The sequence below is a fragment of the Danio aesculapii genome, chromosome 20 (assembly GCF_903798145.1).
Source record: "Danio aesculapii chromosome 20, fDanAes4.1, whole genome shotgun sequence".
NCBI classification, from domain to species: Eukaryota; Metazoa; Chordata; class Actinopteri; order Cypriniformes; family Danionidae; genus Danio; species Danio aesculapii.
In genome coordinates this window covers 26,447,017-26,468,562 of record NC_079454.1, presented here as the reverse complement: position 1 = coordinate 26,468,562, position 21,546 = coordinate 26,447,017, and the positions used below count along the sequence as shown (strand labels likewise).

Below are 21,546 nucleotides of genomic sequence, written 5' to 3'. Positions count from 1 at the left end.
AGAGGAAAAACTGAACGCTTTACTAGCGAGAAAACGGTTAAACAGACCATCAGCATTGCGAAGATAAAGAACGAGCCTCTTCCATTCGGCCTCTTTCTCTTTATTTATTTTTACTCTACACACTCCACTGAACACATCTATTAGCCTACTGTACATATTTAGTTTTGTTTGTTAAGCACAAAGATTTGTTTCAAATCTATTTCTAAATTCAGTTCTAATTTCCAGCAGACTAATAAATAAATAATAATAATGAAGTGTGGTTATACCCAGTTAAATCCAAACACATGTCCTTCGTATTTTTATGCCCCACTTAGTGACGCATACGTCTACAAAACCCGACAGATGGACAATCTAAACTTGTTTTTATTAAAACAAATATAAAGATGCATATAATCAATAATACTGCTAATAATAATAACAACATTAAACAAATGCAAATAGGCTTGAATATACTTTTAAAAAATCTGACATGATGAAAGCTTGGAGGCAGTGGTTTTTATATTTATAGAAAATAATAGTTTTTGTAACATTTAAATCCTTAAATTTTTTTCATAAGTAAAGATATTTGTGTATTGCTGTACATCCTGTGTGTACTAAGCAATGTGTAAGCATTTGAACCTGCATAGACGCATAACTAACGTGCTCTGCGCTGGACTTTAGACCAGCTTTTCAGTTTTTTAAAATGGCAACATGCCAACAATGCGCTTTAACACACCTCCTTTACAGACTGGAACACCCATGAGTCCACAAAGTGGCGCAAATGGATTTGCTATTTAAACAACGTGGAGCCAAACGTGAAAATTAGGGCTGCACTGGTTTGAAAATAGCAACAAATAATGCCAAACATATCTTGCACCTTATTGCGTCGTGTGTTTGACACGCGCCTAAGGGACTTATGTTCATGAATGAGCTAAACTAATCAAAACTTATAATCATGGAAGCATGAAGCAGAGTAATGGTGAAAACTGTTGAATTGAATTGAGAGTGCAAAAGCTGATGAGATGATATAACACTATTCTTAATTATTGGTTTAATGAACAATTTGTACGTATTTTGTGAATGTACCACATTCGCTCCTGAACTCTGTATCAGTTGTAGAGGATTGATAGTGTTGGCTGGAGAGACTTGAAGGTTTGTCAATTGAGCATTACAGTAATCCGGCTTGGATAGAATAAGTTCCTGGATAAGGAGTTGTGTAGCATGTTCGGATATGAAGTGCTTGATCTTCACAATGTTGTGTAAGCCAAATCTGCAGGACTGGGGCATTCTAGTAATCCAGTCATCGATTCATCACACCCAACCTCCAAGATTCCTGGCTTTTGGAAGGAGTTATGGTTAATGTGCCTAGAAGTTGTGATGAAGTGTTGGGTTGTCCAAGCGGTTCTGTCTTGGCAGGGTTGAGTTGAATGTCCTTTCCAATGAGAAATGACTCTCGTTCAACCTGAGATTCGAGCAGCTTTGCTAAAATGATCAGACGAGAATGAGAGACTTAAAGGGATAGTTCACCCAAAAATGAAAATTTACAGTTAGTTTGCTTCACCATTGGAGATTCGTAAAATTCAAATCAATGGCCATATGTTTTTGAGATCTAAAATAAACACATAAACAAGTCCTGATCAATCCTTGTTGATCCTGATGATACACTGAGGTCTTATGAAGCAAAATGATCAGACTGTGAAAGAAATTGAACATTATTTACAGTATTAATGCTTTAATCCACAGTTCTGGCGTGCACATGAGTGTGGTGAACATAACCTTCCAGCTGACTGATGACGTATGCATGAGCGTGCACTTAGATACAAGATTATTTATCAGAATGGATTCATGCCTGCAAATGTAATTTATCATATGTTCGCATCTTATTGTAGGGGTAAGTTACAGTTTTAACCTAAAGAATGACCAGTCTGTCAGATGAAGAAGAGCCGGAGTCAAATAAATAAATAAAGTTTACTGAAGATAGTTTGCAGTTTCATCAGCAGAAGCCAGCTTCAACACTCGCAATGAGTTCCTAGGCCTCTCTGCTTACAATCACAAATAAATAACAATTATACTCTCACATAACGTCATTAACTGCGTCATACATATAAGTGTTCTAACCTGATTGGTTAAAACACAGATAGACTAGGAAAAATTCCACGTGCGCACAATTCTGAACAATATCTTAAGCATATAAACAGCAGACATCCACTATACTGTTTAGAGCTGACTCCAGACCTGTGAAACGGATCCACAATCAAATAGAACACACACACTTCAAGTACAATCTGTTGCTTACCCAGGGCTGAGTATACTCTCAGCTGTCTTTATCAAAACTGGTTAAAAACCGGTATAATCTACATTCAGGCAGTTATATCCTTACTACACAAAGACTATCTTGAATAAAAAGTAGAATCACTTTAAAAGAATTAACTGTAAATACAGCAAAATCACTTTAGACATTTTAGATTGTATTAACCCATAGAAATAACAATAGAAACAGTTGTTTCCAGTCCTCCGCCCTTCAGTTCCACTTGAGGTCTCCGAGACCTTTGACCTAGTTTGGTGGCTCCTGAAAATATTTACAAAGAGACAGGCAAAGGCACTGAACATTCTTATATTAAGCAATGTGTTAACTTTATTCATTATTCAAATATCATTTCAAAGTTAAATACTCATTCAAATAGTCAAATAATCATATTTAATTAAAAAAATCATGAGAAACAGGATGATGAGAGAAGGATAAATGTTGATTGAAGTAGAAATCTGAATCCTTCATTATAATCACAGGTTAAGAACCATTTGGCATCCACACTCTCTTGTCACCTCTCATCTAAGTGTACGCTTAAGCATACTACCTGTGTGTGCAATGAGAACTGTTTGTAAAGCTAATAATATAATAGTTTGTGTGTGTTTATTTTTAATTTCCAAAATGGATGACTTCATATGAATTATTCAATTCCTATTTATTTTTATAGCACTTTTACAATGTAGATTGAGTCAAAGCAGCTTAACATAGAAGTTCTAGTAAATTGAAGCTGTGTCAGTCCAGAATTATGAATCAAGAACAATGGATTCAGCTAAAAATCTTCTTTATTGTACTACTGAAGAAAAAAAAAAAGTCAGCTACTCTACATCATCAATGGCTTTGTAATGCCTTGGCTCACGAAGGAAGGCAAAAGGATGGCAGGATTTATCAAACACTTAGATTTATTTACAAACACTCACTTGGAAGGACATCAATAACACAGGAACGAAATGGGATGACGACAAAGCACAACTGAGAATACCGGACCAAGACTGAATGACACGCAGCACTATAAATACACAGAACATGATGATACACAGGGGTGAGACACAGGTGTAACTAATGAACATGGAATGGCGGGAAACAGAACAAAGGAGCACATGGTGAAAACAAGCACGGATGGAACAGGCTTGAGGGAGAATAAATTAACTGTAATTGTTTATATTTGGGTGAACTGTCACTCTGGGTGAAATGTCGTCAGCATAGCAATGATAAAAAAAGTCATGTCTCTTAATGTGTTGACGTATACATGCAGAATAAAAGTTCAAATACTGATACTTGCGGTATGCCAATAGCTGTTGAGACATTTACATGCCAGTAGATGTTGAGACTCCAAGACACCCTTATGGACCTAATAGAAGTCTTGGAGAGCAGTTCCACTGGAGTGTGCTTCCTGAAATACTATTAGTCAAAATAATTTCTGGGAAGATCTGGTGGGCGACCATGCATGTCAAAAGCAGATCCAGCAAGACGAGAGCTGATGATATAAAAACTTCTCAAGCGTGTCTTGTACTGCAGCTTCAAAAACCATGACGAATGCAGTCTCAGGTAAATGTCTGCTTTTGAAGTCAGACTGTTTTCTGTCCAGAGGGAGAAAGACAAACAATATATGGAAGAAATGGTCTGGTTTGTAGTTTTAGGGAGCATGAGTTTGTTTCTGAAGCAGTGGGGTTATCTGAGCCTGCTTAAATGATGTAGGAAAGGTGCTGGTGGGAAGAGATAGGTTGACATGTGAGTGAGTAGAGGTATATCTGAGCGAAAAAAACAGCTTGACGAATGAGATGGGATAGGATAAAGCTGACAGGGACATGTAGTAGTGTGATTGGAAACGATGGTTTGGACATTTCTGCCTGAGAGAGTGGGAAAAAGAGGATTCCAGCAAAAGAAGATTGATTTATTGTTAATAATACCAACGTGCTTTGGATTGAAAACAGCACTCTTTGTTTCAATGCATCTTGTGTAGGGGCAGAGTTGTTCCACATCGTTACTTAACTGCCTGAGAGAGTGGAAAGAACAAGAGGGCGAGTGTGTATGCTTGCAGATATTTTTGTCAGTTTGTCGGTGTGTAGAATTGCTGATGATTATAATTTTATTTATAAAGAATGTTGCTAAGTCATCAGCAGTTAGAACTGATGAAGGAGGTAAACAAGGAGAACAAAGGAGAGAGGATCGCTTTGTTATTTTTCCATTGCTGTCTTTGATGTTTGGGTTACTATTTGTCTGTGTTTGCATGTTTGTTTTGAATATGATATTAAACACTGTAAAAATGTTGGGTTCCACACATCCTATCGATTTGTGTTGGGACAACATGTAGGAATTAAGTTGACTTATTAGTTTTTACAAATTTAAGTGGACTGAACATAAAACAATTACGTTGTTGCAAAAAACCTCAAAAATTGTGTTGTTTCAACTCAATTTAAATAAGTAGCTTGAACAAACAGCAAATTCCATTTTTTGAGTGAAGGGATAGTTCCCCCTAAGTGAAAATCTCCTCACCATTTACTCACACTCAAGTGCTTCTAAACTTTTATAAATTTCTTTCTTCTGTTGAACATGAAATAAGATATTCCAAAGAATGTTGGGAAAAAAGCAGCCATATTGACATCCATAATACAGTGCATCCGGAAAGTATTCATAGCTCTTCACTTTTTCCACTTTTGTTTATGTTCCAGCCTTATACCAGAATGGATTAAATTTATTTGTTTCCTCAAAATTCTACACACAATACCCCATAATGACAATGTAAAAAAAGATTTTCTGAAATTGTTGCAAATTTATTAAATATTAAAAAGCTGAAAAATCACATGTACGTAAGTATTCGCAGCCTTTGCTGTGGAGCTCTAAATTGAGCTCAGGTGCATTCTCTTTCCACTGATCTTTCTTGAGATGTTTTGTCAGCTTAATTGGAGTTCACCTGTGGTAAATTCAGTTGATTGGACATGATTTGAAAAGGCATACACCTGTCTATATAAGGTCCCAGGGTTGACAGTGCATGTCAAAGCACAAACCAAGCATGAAGACAAAGGAATTGTCTGTAGACCTCCAAGACAGGATTGTTTCGAGGCACAAGGTTGGGGAAGGTTACAGAAACATTTCTGCTGCTCTCAAAGTTCCAATGAGCACAGTGGCCTCCATCATCTGTAAGTGGAAGATGTTTGGAACCACCAGGACTCTTCCTAGAGCTAGCCGGCCATCTAAGCTGAGTGATCTGGGGAGAAGGGCCTTAGTCAGGGAGATAATTAATAACCTGATGGTCACTCTGTCTGAGCTCCAACATTCTTCTGTGGAGAGAGGAGAACCTTACAGAAGGACAACCATCTGTGCAGCAATCCACCAATCAGGCCTGTATGGTAGAGTGGCCAGACGGAAGCCACTCCCCGCCTGGAATTTGCCAAAAGGCATCTGAAGGACTTTCAGACCATAAGAAACTAAATTCTCTGGTCTGATGAGAATAAAATTGAACTCTTTGGAGTGAATGCCAGGCGTAACGTTTGGAGAAAACCAGGCACCGCTCATCACCAGGCTAATACCATCCCTACAGTAAAGCATGGTGGTGGCAGCATCATGGTGTGGGGATGTTTTTCAGAAGCAGGAACTGGAAGACTAGTCAGGATAGAGGGAAAGATGAATGCAGCAATGTACAGAGACTTCCTGAATAAAAACCTGCTTCAGAGTGCTCTTGACCTCAGACTGGGGTGACGGATCATCTTCCAGCAGGAAAATGACCCAAAGCACACCATCAAAATATCAATGGAGTGGCTTCACAACAACTCGGTGAATGTCCTTGAGTGGCCCAGCCAGAGCCCAGATCTAAATCCTATTGAACATCTCTGGAGAGATCTGAAAATGGCTGAACACCGTCGCTCCCCATCCGACCTGATAGAGCTTGAGAGGTACTGCAAAGAGGAATGGGCAAATATTCCCAAAGACAGGTGTGCCAAGTTTGTGGCACAATTAAAACAATAAATTTTTTAAATTTTTTCACATTGTCATTCTTGGGCTTTGTGTGTAAAATTTTGAGGAAATAAATGAATCTGTTTTGGAATAAGGCTGTAACAAAAAAATTTGGAAAAAGTGAAGCGCTATGAATACTTTCCGGATGCACTGTAGGATCAAAAATATGATAGAAGTCAAGGGTTGTTTTTTCCCTCCCAACATTCTAGAACATGTTGGAAGACTGCACTTTTATTTTTGTTTAACAGAAAAAAGACTCTCAAACAGACTTGTTAAAGTGAAGGATGAGTAAATAATGACAGAATTGTCATGTTTGGGTGAACTTTTCTTTTTAGTAAATGTGAGCATATCCTAGCTGCATCTACTATCCTTTTTCTTGTGACACAACCTTATCATTTATTTCACCTATAGGCTGCTGCATCTTGTTAGTATTATCTCAGAACATTTCAAATCAGTAAACGACAGCAGTGAGTAAAACTGCTATGGAATTGGTCATAATCATACGTTTTAATTAGAGTTTTAATGGTCCCGGTTGTGGTAATAACAGTCCCAATAAGGATTCCGCAAACGTTGCTCGGACATATCAATTATTTAAAGTATGATGTCACAGCAGAAACTCTCAGCACCGGAGGAAAGCTGATCTTGCAGCTAGACCGAGACCAGTTGTCTGTGTTTTATGATAGTCTGGGTTATTGGTTCATTTGGGGATTATATTAGCTGTTAATGAGCAGCTGCTAAATGATGCTCAGTTGAATTCGGAATGCATATGCTATTTATGAATATTTTTTTAAAGAAGGGTATGCAAATGAAACTCTAAGGAATTATGGGAATGAAGATGCATATTTGGAGAAAGAAGAGGATCTATATTTAGAAATCATTAGCTCATTCAAGGATACCATATATTAATTAATAAGGGACTATATATTTAGAAGCAGAGTTGCAGAATGTTACTAAATTAGCATGAGGCCACAGTGTCCTGAAAATAAAATTAAATAAAATAAAAAAAAAAAGTTATTTATATTTAGTTATGCTATTTTTTTGTTATATGTATTAATTTATTTTAGGAGACTGTGTTCTCATGCTAATTTGCAGTGTATAGTAATGTAAATTATGCAGGGAAAAATATAATATTTTTATATTTATATATAAAAATATAATATAAAAAGCGTAAGAAAAGTTAATTTTTCATCTGAAAGGGAAAATTAATTCATGTAAAGTAACTGTTCATACCCTTTTATTAGTCATTATTTTGCTCTGTCTTTAAAAAATTTCAGTTTAATGTTTTCCAGCTGACAAAAATAATAATTTCTTTTATTTGTAAAATTGTTACTTATCTTTTTTTATATAGTAATTTTTCGGGGTTTTCACCTTTAATGGATAGGACAGTAGAGTATTGACAGGAAAAGCAGAGAGAGGGAACTGCGAGGCAGGAATCGAACTCGGGTCACTATGAGCACCGGAGTGCATGTGTTGATGCTCTTATACCATTACACCTTTGGCACCAACAAAATTATCACTTATCTTAATATAAACATTTTTACCTTGCCCATGGGGTCATTTTTATTTACCCCAAAACTTTAAATGGGACTTTTATTTTTTAAGTGTTATTTTATTTTATTTTTTTAAAATCTTGTTTTTTTTTTTACACCAAACATTGTTTTGTTAATCTTGCCTATAAATCTAAAATACTGTAAATATTTTAATTATTTTTAATATTTTAAATTTGAAAATTAAAAGTGCTACAAATTATATATAATTATAATTATATGTAATTATATATAAAATGTGTGTATATATATATATATATATATATATATATATATATATATATATATATATATATATATATATATATATATAATCATGCTACTATGCATATTATATATACTAATATAATGTATATTTCTAAATGTCCACAGTTCTAACTCGTCCTCCACCACCTCCCTTGCGAGTAACTCCCCGAAAACGAGTGCTTCTGATTGGGCAGTGCCTCAGTCGTCCCGTCTGAAGTTTCGACAACAGTTCAACAGCCTGGACAAGCTGATGAGTGGATACCTGTCAGGTGAGTTTATGTGTGTGTAGATCGCAGGAAAAAAAGAGGGAATGGGAATGTTTGCTTATGAATATGTGTAAGCATCTCCTGTTGTGTTACGCATTAACGTGTTAGTCTGTATGTTTGAAGGTCCCCAGGTCAGAAATGCCCTCACAGCTTCAAACCTTACACAAACACAGCTTGCCACCATATGGTGAGTTCACACAACACTACCTTCACTATAGATAAAACACAACATGATGCCTTTAATGGATGCAGGTTTTGATAATAATATGTAAAAAATTGTTATGTATCTTATATTGGGAAGCTTTAAACTGCCGTTTTGTTTGTGTGGCAGTGATCTATAAGGGTCTGCCAGTTTACTTTCATTTTATTCTTTATTTATTCTGCTAAAAAAAATTAAGCCTCCTTTTCCCCTTATCATTTAGCTTTGTTACATTGTTGTATGCAATTTTTTATAAATGCAAGTGGGGAAGAATGTATATGTTTTTGTATGTATGTTTGCATGTATTGATATCAATAAATTTAGCTGTGTTTTTGTCAGTTTTATTAGTGTTTTGTATTGCACGTCTCTGTATAGTGTGCAGTATATACTGTATAAGTATATAACATATACAATTTCATTTTAAACGTTTTAAGTTTTTCATTTTAGTGTTTAGATAAAATTTTTTTCTTTTTTTTCAATTATGTCTGCATAATATCTATATAAAGTTTGAAATATTTAGCTGAACTGTATCTTGTATGTAACATATTATCTGATTTTAATGCTTTTATTGTTTTTTGCACATTTCTTACAATGTGTGATCAAAAATAAAATGATGTAGAATAAAATAAAATAAAATAAAATAAAATAAAATAAAATAAAATAAAATAAAATAAAATAAAATAAAATAAAATAAAATAAAATAAAATAAAATAAAAATTAATTTTTCACTTCCACACATAAATCTTTGGATTGCACCTTATTTCTTTGAGCAGTGTTGTTAAACATCTACTTCCATGGTGTTGCGTCTGCAGTTTAGTTGCCAGTTGTGTAATTATGAACTGTGATTCAGCTATTAAACATTTGGAATGCTTCCAGGATAATCTCAGAAGGGTGCATATATATATATATATATATATATATATATATATATATATATATATATATATATATATATATATATTACCTCTATCTACAGGTTTCTGGCTGATGTGGATCGTGATGGGCAGTTGAGAGCTGAAGAGTTTATTCTAGCGATGCATCTGGTTGAAATGGCCAAGACAGGACGGCCTTTACCTCTCACTTTACCTCCCGACCTTGTACCTCCTTCACTCAGGTAAACACACACACACAGATCGCCTGGCATTAATGTGTTATGAAGGAGACTTATTCTGTGCCTGTGTTTGTTTTCAGAACAGCCAAGTCATGTGACCTGCTGAACGGACCTGTTCCTCTGATTAACACTGAGCTGATTGAGCCAGAACTGCCACTGAAAAACAAGAGCAATGGTATTTGAATATCTCACACACACAGACATACTTGTATATATTCTTTATGAGAATATGATATAATATATATATAATATATATAGAATATATATATAATAACACTCCTAAGTTTCAACACCCTCCAAATATTTCTATTGGATTTAGATCTGGAGACAGGCTAGGTCACTCTAGAACCATGATATGCTTCTTATAGAGCGACTGCTTGGTTTTCCTGGTGCTTTGGGTGTGCTTTGGGTCATTGTCATGTTGGAAGCCACAGGGAAGGAGTTTTTTTGTCCAATATCTCACAATACATGGCCCAGATCATATTCTCCTTAATGCAGTGCAGTTGTCCAGTCCCCTGTGCAGAAAACACCCCCAGAGCATGATGCTTCCAGCCCCATGCTTCACTGTAGGTATGGTATTATTGGGATGATACTCATTAATCTTCCTCCTCCAAACATGGCAAATGGAGTTAAGACCAAAAAGTTCTACTTTGGTCCCATCTGACCACAGGACTTTCTCCCATGACTCCTCTGCATCATCCAGACGGTCCTTGGCAAATTTCACATGGGCCTGGACATGGGCTGACTTATATAGTCTTAGTCTTTTGACAGTTCTTTGGTTTGCCCATGTTGCTACTCGGACTTTTGACTGATTGTGGGGTGCACAGGTGTCTTTATGACAGCTAATGACCTCAAATAGGTGCTACTGAATTAGAATCATGAGCAGAGTGTGGCTGGATTATTTAAAAGCAAAATAACAGATATTTTAGGATCAGACATCTGGCTAAAATGCAAGTGATTAAATACTTATTTGAACAGATAAATTGTTAAAAAAAGTCATACAATGTGATTTACGGATTTTTAAATTTTTAGGTTCTCTCTCTCACAGTGGAAATGCACCTATGCGGAAAATTCTAGACCCCTCCATGATAGTAGGAGATCTTAAAAAATCATAGGGTAATCAAATACTTATTTACCTCACTGTGTGTGTGTGTGTGTGTGTGTGTGTGTATATATATATATATATATATATATATATATATATATATATATATATATATATATATATATATATATATATATATATATATATATATATATATATATATATATGTATATATATGTGTATGTACTGTGAGGTCAATAAGTATTTTTTTGTATTTTTTTTTTTATGAGATGCTAACGGTCTAATCCGATTCAATGCTTTATGCTAAGCTAAGCTAGAAGTGCTCCCGCCAGATCTGGAGATCAGCTGAATGGATTCAAAATGGTAAAACTCAACTGTTTTACTCTAGGGGAAAAAAGTAGTGTTCCTTTAAGAAAGAAATGCAGCATATTTTGAAAAAAGCCATGTCAATTCCAGTTATTTTAGGCCACAAAAATCAGATAAATGTTTACAAAATCCTGGAAGAACTAGCCAAACAGTCACTTCTTATTTTGAGTCAAAAACATTAAACCATCATTTCTTAAATATGCAGTTGCAATCTAACACTATTCTCATGTTCATTTTCTGTCGGTCGCAGTTTCATATGAAGACAAACTGAGGGAGAATTTCCAGAGGGGAAACGCAGAGCTAGAGAAGCGTCGCCTAGCTCTTCAGGAGCAGCAGAAGAGAGAGGAGGAGCGCAGGAGAGAAGACGAGAGACGAGACGAGGAGAAGAGACAGCAGAAGGAGAGAGAGGAGCGAGAGAGGAGAGAGAGAGAAGCGCGAGAGATGGAGATCAGGAGACAGAGAGAGGAGGAGCGCAGGATGGAGAGACACAGAGAGCTGGAGCGACAGAGAGAGGAGGAACGACTGAAAGAATTAGAGCGGCGAGAGGCAAGTGGAGCACACAAGGACACGCAGAGGGTGAACCACCAACAGAATAACACAGCAGAGCCCCATGCTTTCACACAAACACACAGGCCTTATATACCAATACATTTGTTCTGTAAAAATGCTAATATTAATCATGGTTTGAAATACACGGTGTAGTAACACTAATTACTTCAAATATATATTAGTTTAATTATATTATATTTAAAAAGCAATGTTATACACTGAAAAAAATTATTCATTGGATTTACAATTTTTTTAAGGTAACTGGTTGCAAATGGTTTAAATGGGCTGAAATTAAACAAACACATTAAGATGAACTCTACTTCCTTTTATTTGTTTGTTTAAGTTCAGCCCGTCTAAATTGTTTTTAACCACTTACCTTAAAAATGTGTAAATCCAATGAACATTTTTTTCAATGTGCAGTGCATTTGAGTGTCTCCTGTTTATCTGCTTTTTTAAATGCAAGCAATGAAAACTGTGATTTGCAGAGGACACCCACTGAAATGTCATTCAGTATAACACAAATGTTTATGCCAAAAATCCAGTCAGGCCTATATATACAACATGAATCAATGAATCATATTAAAATACTTTTTAAAAATCATGGTGATGCACCAAAATACGAATTACTTGTCATTTTAAATCATTATACGTTGCCATTGTCCTTTAAACACAACAAAAGGTTTTTAATTTTAATTAGATTTTTAATTTTAATAAGAATTTCAAAAATCATATAATGTCAAGTAATTTCTTATAATATAAATGTAATATAATTACACCAAAATAAAATGTCTCGTCTTTGACCCATGAATAAATGTAATGCATTTGCATAAATAATGTAATGAGATAATGTTAAAATATTAAGGGTTATTTAATATATTTACTCCGGGTGCTCCGGTTTCCCCCACAGTCCAAAGACATGCGCTATAGGTGAATTGGGTATGCTAAAAATTGTCCATAGTGTATGTGTGTAAATGAAGGGCTGGAAGGGCATCTGCTGCGTAAAACATATGCTGGATAAGTTGATGGTTCATTCCGCTGTAGCGACCCTTGATTTTTTGTATTTAAGATTTATTTTTAATAACATTAGTTTTAATTCAGTTTAAGTGAAAATGAGAAATGTTTTCCTGGAACCTAGCTGAAATATAATAAATAATTTTTTCCAGCTAACATTTATTTTATGTCAAGTCAACTAAATGTCAACTATAATAACCCTGGAATTCATTCTTTCATTCATTTTCCTTCGACTTAGTCACTTTATTAATCAGGGGTCACCACAGTGGAATGAACCTCCAACAAATCTAGCATATGTTTTTACACAGCAGATGCCCTTCCAGCTGCAACCCAGTACTGGGAAATAACCCTGCAATATAGTGATTAAATAGTTCATTCATTTATTTTATTTTCGGCTTAGTCCCTTTATTAATCTGGGGTCGCCACAGCGGAATGAATCGCCAACTTATCCAGCATATGTTTTACACAGCGGATGCCCTTCCAGCTGCAACCCATCACTGGGAAACATCCATACACACTCATTCACACACATACACGACAATCATTTTTTTTAGCTTACCCAATTCACCTGTATCGCATGTCTTTGGACTTGTGGGGAAAACTTGAGGAAACCCGCGCAAACACGGGGAGAACATGCAAATTCCACATAGAAACGCCAACTGACCCTGCCGAGGCTCGAACCAGCGACCTTCTTGCTACGAGGCGATTGTGCTACCCACTGCGTCATCGTGCTACCCCGTGATTAAATAATACATCAGTTAAATAATTAAAATCAAGCAGAAAAAGATTCAAATATAATTATCTTGTATGTACTGTAACTGTATGTACTCTTAAATGGCAAGTTTATTCTTCTTAAACACATTTTAATATAAAAGCAAGATTGGGTAATGTATGTATTTAATTCTGGTCCCTTTGAACTGTTGTAATAGTATATAATAATACATTTTATTAAGCTCAATAAATATATTGGCTGTAGATAAACTGAATCAACTCGAATCTATATTATATTGGTAGAGTCGTTCCCAGTTGTCACCCTACAGAATATGAATAATGGGAGCGTAATTATATCGTAAATTCACGCTTGAATGAGTGATTAGATGTACATCTGTTGATGAACCTCTTCTTCTCTTTCTGTCAGGAAGCGGAGCGACAGAGAAGGAGGGAATGGGAGAAGAGCAAACGTGTGGAGCTTCAGACTCAGAAAGAAAAGGAGCAGAATGACATACAGAGACTGAAGGACAGGAAGAGGAGTCTTGAGATCGAGCTGGAGGCCGTGGTCAGATTTTGATTCCTTTTTATTATCATATACTGTAGATGCGGCTGGTGGCACAAGCAGTGCGGAATTAAAATGTAGCTACAGCTCATGCACTACTACATAGTTTTTAGCTTAAACATAACTCTACATTCCAATTAAATATTTACAGAAGCTTTTCGGCCATGAGTGATGTTACAAAAGAGATGACAGCAAGATTAGATTACATTGATGAGCTTGTGACTGATAATGACAAGCCACAAGTTCTCACTTCCTTCATATCCCTCTGCTCACAGCCTTTTGCTTTAAATTCGTTTTTGTTTCCTGCCAAATCTCCAATTTTTTCCAGAATAAGACAGAAGAGTTTAATTTTCTGTCAAGTACTGTTTTGTTTTGTTCGTATCCATCAATAAAAATGAGAATTTCTTCATAACTGAAGTTTTCATCCCGTTCCTTTTGATTTTAGACAGTTTTCCCGTCCTACATACAGTATATACAGCCCCTAAGGTCCTGTGAAATTCAAATAATGTTTTTAGATGTTAGTATCAGTATGTATGTTTTAAGGATATATATATATATATATATATATATACATATATATATATATATATATATATATATATATATATATATATATATATATATATATATATATGCTAGTGTGCAACAAAACAGTGACAAAATTCTAGTTTAAAAGATATAAACCTGTATATATAAACATCTAAAACTTGTTGTTTGTTACTCCCGCCTAAATCATGAAAAAGGGCGGGATTAAACAAGATGATTAGATATTTTAAAAAGCAAGCGATTGCTTCATGTTTTAAATTTCTGTCCAGAGAGGTCATGTTTTGATCCTCGATTGGTCTTATGCAGTCAAGTGATGCTATTTCGCAAGTTAGAGTTCACCAAGCTTGAACTTTCCAACGCAGTGATCTGCGAAACTTGATACACGACTTTGCGTTTCCGGTCTGACGCATTCACGTGCGTATGACTGGAAGTATATGGGGAGAAAAGTGCAGTGTGACCACAGCTTAAGTCACCTCATACTTCCGTTTCTCATCAAATTTTGGCCAATCAAATGCTCTCCAGTATCTGACATGCCCCGCCCCCTTCAAGACACTTCTCGTTTGCTTTTTTATTTGATGCGCTTAAGGTCAACCACTCTCACTGGCAGAGCTGGGATAAAAAACAAATGCTATTGGCTGTTTTTTAGAGGGAAGGAGCTACGCTATGTCCCACCGCTTATTCATATTTCAGTTGAGTTTAAGTCAAACATTGAATAAATATGCACAACCTTTAGTCTGTCCTTTCAGCACATATTTGGTCAGGAAGGTCTCGGGTGTGTTCCCAATTTTTTTTTTTTAACAAATCACTGTCATTAGGTGCGTTCGACTTCATGCAGCGCTGCGCAGATCGATCAAAATCTGTCTTAAAGTGGTGCATGCTGGTTAGAAATGTTGTCCGGATTGACGCTGCGCGGAGGCAACGTGACTGTCATATGTGGCATCAAAGTACCTCGACAGTGCTCCAAGATCAGACGACTGACTCAGCTGGTGCAGCATCTAAAGAGCGCCTGGCGGAGCTGCGATGATGGCACTGATATTACACGATTGGCTGAGTTCACCACATGACAACAACCACGTGTGTTTCAGGATTTTTATTGGACAAATTCCAATTCACAAATTTCAAAACAAACATTTAACTTTTCATACCGTCTCGATCTTGTATATATGGTGCTTATTAAAAGACTACAAACATTTTTCTGCAGTAATTATTTTTTTGTTGAATAGTTTGTTTATAAAGGCTAGATTGTTTGCACAGGTTTATTTTTGACCTTTTATTATACAGACTATTTACCGCATTCATCTTCATGAACCATTTATGACATATTTTAGTGAATAACCTAAATAACTCAAATAAGTCTTACAAATAAAACAATTATCATCATTGATCCTGACACCCTAAAGGTTTCTTAACAATTAAGTAAAAAACAATTTTATTAAATAATTATAAAATGATTTATATGATGATAAAATATATATTTCATTCCTGTGTAAAAGGGACATTGATGTACCTGCTCTTTCTGGGAAATTTCTACTTAAAGTGTAACTCACTTATTTTAGGAATGTCCTTTTGTTCAATCTTTTTGGTTTAAAGTGCTTTTTTGAAAATGCTTTCATTATCCAAAATAATCTTAATCATCGTTAAAGACTTGATCAAAACACTTTGTTTTGGGTTTTACATCAGTATATTTTTTAACTATATTTAATATAGTTTTATATCTATAAACGTAAATGAATGTAAACCCCTTTTTAGCATATTCAAACAAGAAGTGTTAGCCTAAAGAGTGATGTTTAAACTCCTAAAATTGTGCTTATTGCTATGTATTTAATAGGCCTATTCATTTTTATGTTTATATTACCCTCTCGTTTTCCCTTGTTTCTCTCATGCTTTTGTAAAATCTTTAATTCACAATTGTCTTATTGTTAAAAAATGAACTAGTTTGTAGAGACTGTATTCTATTTTATATTTACTGTAAATCTTGTTATATAAAAAAAAGATGATGAAGCACTGTGATCGGTCTTCATGATGGCCGCAACTTTGAGCTCCGAATTGTCCGGCTGTCTGGCTTAAAGGCTTCGTTTTCAACTCCGCCCCCGCCTCCGCTCGGCTAATCTCGTTGATCAACGGCTGCAGCCATGCTTCATGTCGAATGCACCTAGCGTCTTTCATCTATTGCTTTTTACATTTTTTTAAACTGTTAAACTTTTTTAAAGAAATTTTTCAGATTTTGACGTTTTGTACCAATTTATATACCTCTAAAAGTACCATATTTTTTATGTAAGATAAGATAATGTAAGACTTTTTCATTAAGAGCCAGTTTAATCAAGAATTTATGAACAGCTGGTGCAACCCTTCCCTGTTGATCATTTAGTTTTTTGCACTCTATGGAACTGATTGATACATTGAGGGCTACTAAAATTTACAAACGTGTACTACAGGTTTAAACTACAAAAAAGCCTTTATGAGTTGCTTTTTACTGTTGAACACAAAGAAGGTATTTTGAAGAATGTTGGAAACCAGCAGCTATTGATATCCACATAGCAGGAAAAAAGAACAGTTCAGTACTCAATTTCTGTCGGGTTTCCTGCATTTTTCAAAGAATGTGTATAAGATGAGTAAATGATGAGAGAATTTTAGGGTCAACAATTGCTTTAAAAACACCTTTGTCTTTTTCTCATAGGGTAATAAGCATAAGCAGATCTCCAGCCAGCTGCGGGATGCTAAGAGTAAGAAGCAGGTGCAGTGGACTGATTTAGAGCTGATCAACCAGAGGAGAGACGTCTGCATTGCTGATATCAACTCTCTGCAGTTACAGTTTGAAGTATGTTGTGTTTTTGTTGCATCAGTTTAATTGCATTCATTATTGCGCATGCATTAGAAGGTGGCCCATAACACATGGAGAAAACCCTTATAATACGACCATACCTGTCCAAGGGACACAATGCTTGGAAATTCATTTAAAACCATGATTCTACTATTCAAATGTTTTAGATCAGAAAGGACATTTTTCATTGAAATTTATATTTGTTTTAAGGTAATACTGAGCAAAAGCTGTATAAACAGTTATCCTTTGACTAATTAAACTTAATATTTATTAAAAATGCTGGCATAGTTATTAACAAGCACAACTAATAAAATATAAAAAAGAAAAATAATAAATAATATTTACATTTTTACACCAAATGTTTGTTGACTGGATATTAATAAAAGATAATAGTTATATTTTATAATCTATTTCAGATAAACAATGTTCTTTTAAACTTTCAATATAATAATCTGAAATGTTTCTTAATCACTGAATCAGCCCATTAGAATAATATCATGTGACACTGAAGACTGAAATAATGATGCTAAATTTTCAGCTGTGCATCACAATAATAAATTATATTTGAAAACACACATTTGAAGAGAAATTTTCATTCTTTTTCAGATATTTCTCAAGTATTGTTTAACAGTGCAAGGATTTTAATCCCAGGACTTCCTATTATATTTTTCTGTTGCAGAAAGTCTTATCATTTTTAATCTGGCTGGAATACAGAAACATTATTTAAATTATTGTAAAAACTGTGAAGGTCAATATTGTTAGCCTTTTAAGAAAAACTTTTGTTCACGATACTTTTTTGGCTAAAGAACAAACCACTGTTGTTCAATGTCTTGCCTAATTAACCAAACTTGCCTAATTAACCTAATTAACCTAGTTAAGCCTTTAAATTGCACATTTTAAAATGTATTTTTATAGCATAAGACAGTGTTACAAAAAAAATACATATCACAACACATACACGCACACACACAAAAATAACATAAATCATAATCAATTGTTAAAACTTGCACTGTTATAAATTGACAAACTTTAAAATGTTTTAATATATAGCAATAGATGGTATGGATTTCATATGTAATATATCTTGAAGCTCATTCCATACGTATGAAGCATACTTAGAGAATGCAAATCGACCTAAATCTGTTTAAAAAAATGGCATCCTAAGTAAGAGTATATCTGCTGATCTGGTATTAGAAGTATTTGAGCAGTACACCAACAAACTAGATATATACTGTGGTATTTTACCAACTCAAGCTTTAAAAATGTAAACTAAGATATGTTGTTTTCTCCTTGACTGTAATGAGGTCAATTTTGACATTTTATATGAGTGAAGTTTATTATAATAAGTTTATATTATTTATAAACTAATTTCGAGAGGATCGGGTGCTTATGATTGACACGGGTGACCTCGAGTCAAGCTAATGTACGATCCACCAATCAGATGATTCCTAACTTAGTATAAATAACCAAGCATCTTACCTTAGTCATCTTCGTCTTGAAGGATCCCCCCTTCCACCCCCTCTCCTCCTCTTTTTCCTCTATAGGGCAGCGTGGCAGCCCAGTGGCTAGCACTGCTGCCTCACAACAAGAATGCCTCCTGTTTGGGTCTCTACCCAGCCAGTCGGCATTTCTGTGCGGAGTTCACGTTCTCCCCTTGCTCGCGTGGGTTTTCCCCGGGTCCTCCGGTTTCCTCCCACAGTCCAAACATGAGACATAAGTAAATTGACTAAACCAAATCAGCACCACAGTCAAATTCCTCCAGCAGCACACCCTCATAGCAATCCTTAATCAGCAGGAGGGGAAGGGCTCTCGAGATCTACCTGAGCTCAAACTCCCCTCTTCCATTGCAAACGGGAGGGAGCCCCGGCCTCGAGGTTCTCACAAGCTCAGGGCTCTCTCCCGGGACAGCATGCCAAACTAGCTTCATTACCAATCATCAGCTAAGTGAAACTCTTTAAATTACTTTAAGAATTACTTTAAGCTACATACTAGTCTCTTGAAAAATATCTATTAAAATATTATGTTCTGTTATCATGGTAAAAACAAACAAAAAATTGTTATTAAAATTTTTATGTTTAAAAACTGTTTGGAAAAATTCTTAAAAATAAACATTTTATAGGAGGGCTAATAATGGATCCATTTTGTATTTTGTATACAACTGTATTCACATAGAAAACAGTGATTTTTTTACTATAATGTTTCACAGATATACTTGTTATGCTGTATTCAGATGCAACCCTAGTGAGCAAAAGAAACCTTTTTTGAAAACATGAATCTCACCAGCCCAAGCCTTTTAAACAGCACTGTACATGAATGTGTTTTTGCAGGAGATCCAGAGGCAGTTGAATCAACTGGGCCCTGAAAAGCAGCAACTGGCAGACAGACTTGTACATTTTACCCAAAACATCTCCAGTAAGCACTCACACAGACCTGAAGCAATCAATGAATAGATAGATAGATAGATGCGCAGGTGACTAATTTCATTTGTGTCCATTTCATCCCTCTTGAACTCAGGGCTCCGGAACATTGATGTTTTTTTTTTCTCTCCCTCTTTTAGGTCCTTTGATAAATGATGTGAAACAGAGTGTGTGCGAGAAAGATCGGAGCTGTCGGAAGCTGAAGGAGCAGCTGGATGTTTTGGAGAGAGAAACCACAGCCAAACTCTCACAAATGGAGCAGTACAACAGAGAAATCAAGGTCAGCGGCTTCTCTTGCATTCCCAGTGTAAACCTTAACCTCTTTTAAAGTGCTGCCTTTTGATTAAAGGCAAGACACTGCGGGTGAAGAGGGTAATTATAATGAACTAATATTATAGTTCATCAGTAATCAGACAACCCAAGTTAATTTATTATATAAAAAATTGCAATGTTTTCTAAAATGTTGTTTAAATATGCAAATGAGGGATTATTTCTGTCATCACAGTTGGGAGGTTTTCTAGTACATATCTATTTCTATTTTGTCTATATACAGTATATATGAGTTATTGCAGAATTGCAGGTACATTTCAAGTATTTTCCACTCATTTCTTTTAAACTGGAATGACAACAAATGTATATTTTTTATTATTAATGTAAGATAATGCAAATGCTTTAACGTGATATAGAGGAGATTTGATTTTGTTACTAATTGTTGTTAAACTTATTGTTAACCTTTTAAACCAAAAATATATTCAAAAAGGCAGCAACACCAAAGCTCAAAAAATACCTATTTATTAAATTAAAAAGGTGTGATGAAGAGCCGGTGTTCTCGATACACACTTTGGGTTAGAGTTTTTAATTAAATAAATTGGTATTTTTTAGAGCTTTGGCGTTGCCGCCTTTTTGAATATATTTTTGCACTTTTTTTCTGTTTGGCTGAGCACCCATTTAGATTGATGTGAGCGTGCTTTGTGCATTTTTTCATTAACTGTTTAAAACACTAACAGAGATGACAAGAAAATAGTTGACATTTTACACTATTTTGTGCTTTAGTTCAAATCATGCGATGGACCAGATTTGACCAGAATGTGTGGACAGACACAGCATGCGCTTTTTTTATTAATTAAATTTCACATAATTCAGAAAATAGAAGATTTTTAGTACAAAAAATCTATATTTTTACACATACGAGGTAAAATGGTTAGTTTTTTAGTTAATTTAGAGGTTTAAAGTTGTTTTTTGAGTATCTCAATTCAGAAAATACTGTGAACAGCCAGAAAATAAATTTGTATTCTAAAATGTTTTATGCAATCAGACAAATTATGTATAAATATTTCCATCTGCAAAATCCTTTAGAATAAACACTCAAAAATGACTTTTGCTGCTTGTTCAAACTGCTTATTTAAAATGAGTTAAAGCATATATATATATATATATATATATATATATATATATATATATATATATATATATATATATATATATATATAGACCGGTAGTATAGTTTTAAAGGTCTTTTTTAAGTACTTCAGTTGAATGTACATTTTATAAATATATATATATATATATATATATATATATATATATATATATATATATATATATATATATATATATATATATATATATATATATGTATATATATATATATATATATATATATATGTGCATGTACATTCAACTAAAGTACTTAAAAAAGACATTTAAAACTACACTACCGGTCAAAAGATGGGGTCAGTTTAAAAAAATAAATTAATAATTTTATTTAATAATTTAAATAAAATTATTCTGTTCATCAAGTTGGTATGTATTTAAATGTAAAAAAAAAAACATTTATTTATTACTTATTGTATGTAGTGTCAAATAAAATTATTTACCACTTTTTTTACC

The 21,546-nt window shown here is 34.6% G+C and overlaps 1 protein-coding gene across 1 annotated transcript in view; it reads left to right on the top strand.

The window, feature by feature from the left end:
• Positions 1–21,546, top strand: part of itsn2a (intersectin 2a) — a 104,090-nt gene that overhangs the window by 47,934 nt on the left and 34,610 nt on the right. The window contains exons 8-16 of the mRNA XM_056480838.1: positions 8,158–8,300; positions 8,421–8,484; positions 9,473–9,610; positions 9,688–9,782; positions 11,290–11,585; positions 13,738–13,875; positions 17,096–17,236; positions 19,567–19,651; positions 19,797–19,936. Of these exons, the coding sequence (XP_056336813.1) occupies positions 8,158–8,300; positions 8,421–8,484; positions 9,473–9,610; positions 9,688–9,782; positions 11,290–11,585; positions 13,738–13,875; positions 17,096–17,236; positions 19,567–19,651; positions 19,797–19,936 (1,240 nt within the window). The remainder of the gene's footprint in view (positions 1–8,157; positions 8,301–8,420; positions 8,485–9,472; positions 9,611–9,687; positions 9,783–11,289; positions 11,586–13,737; positions 13,876–17,095; positions 17,237–19,566; positions 19,652–19,796; positions 19,937–21,546) is intronic.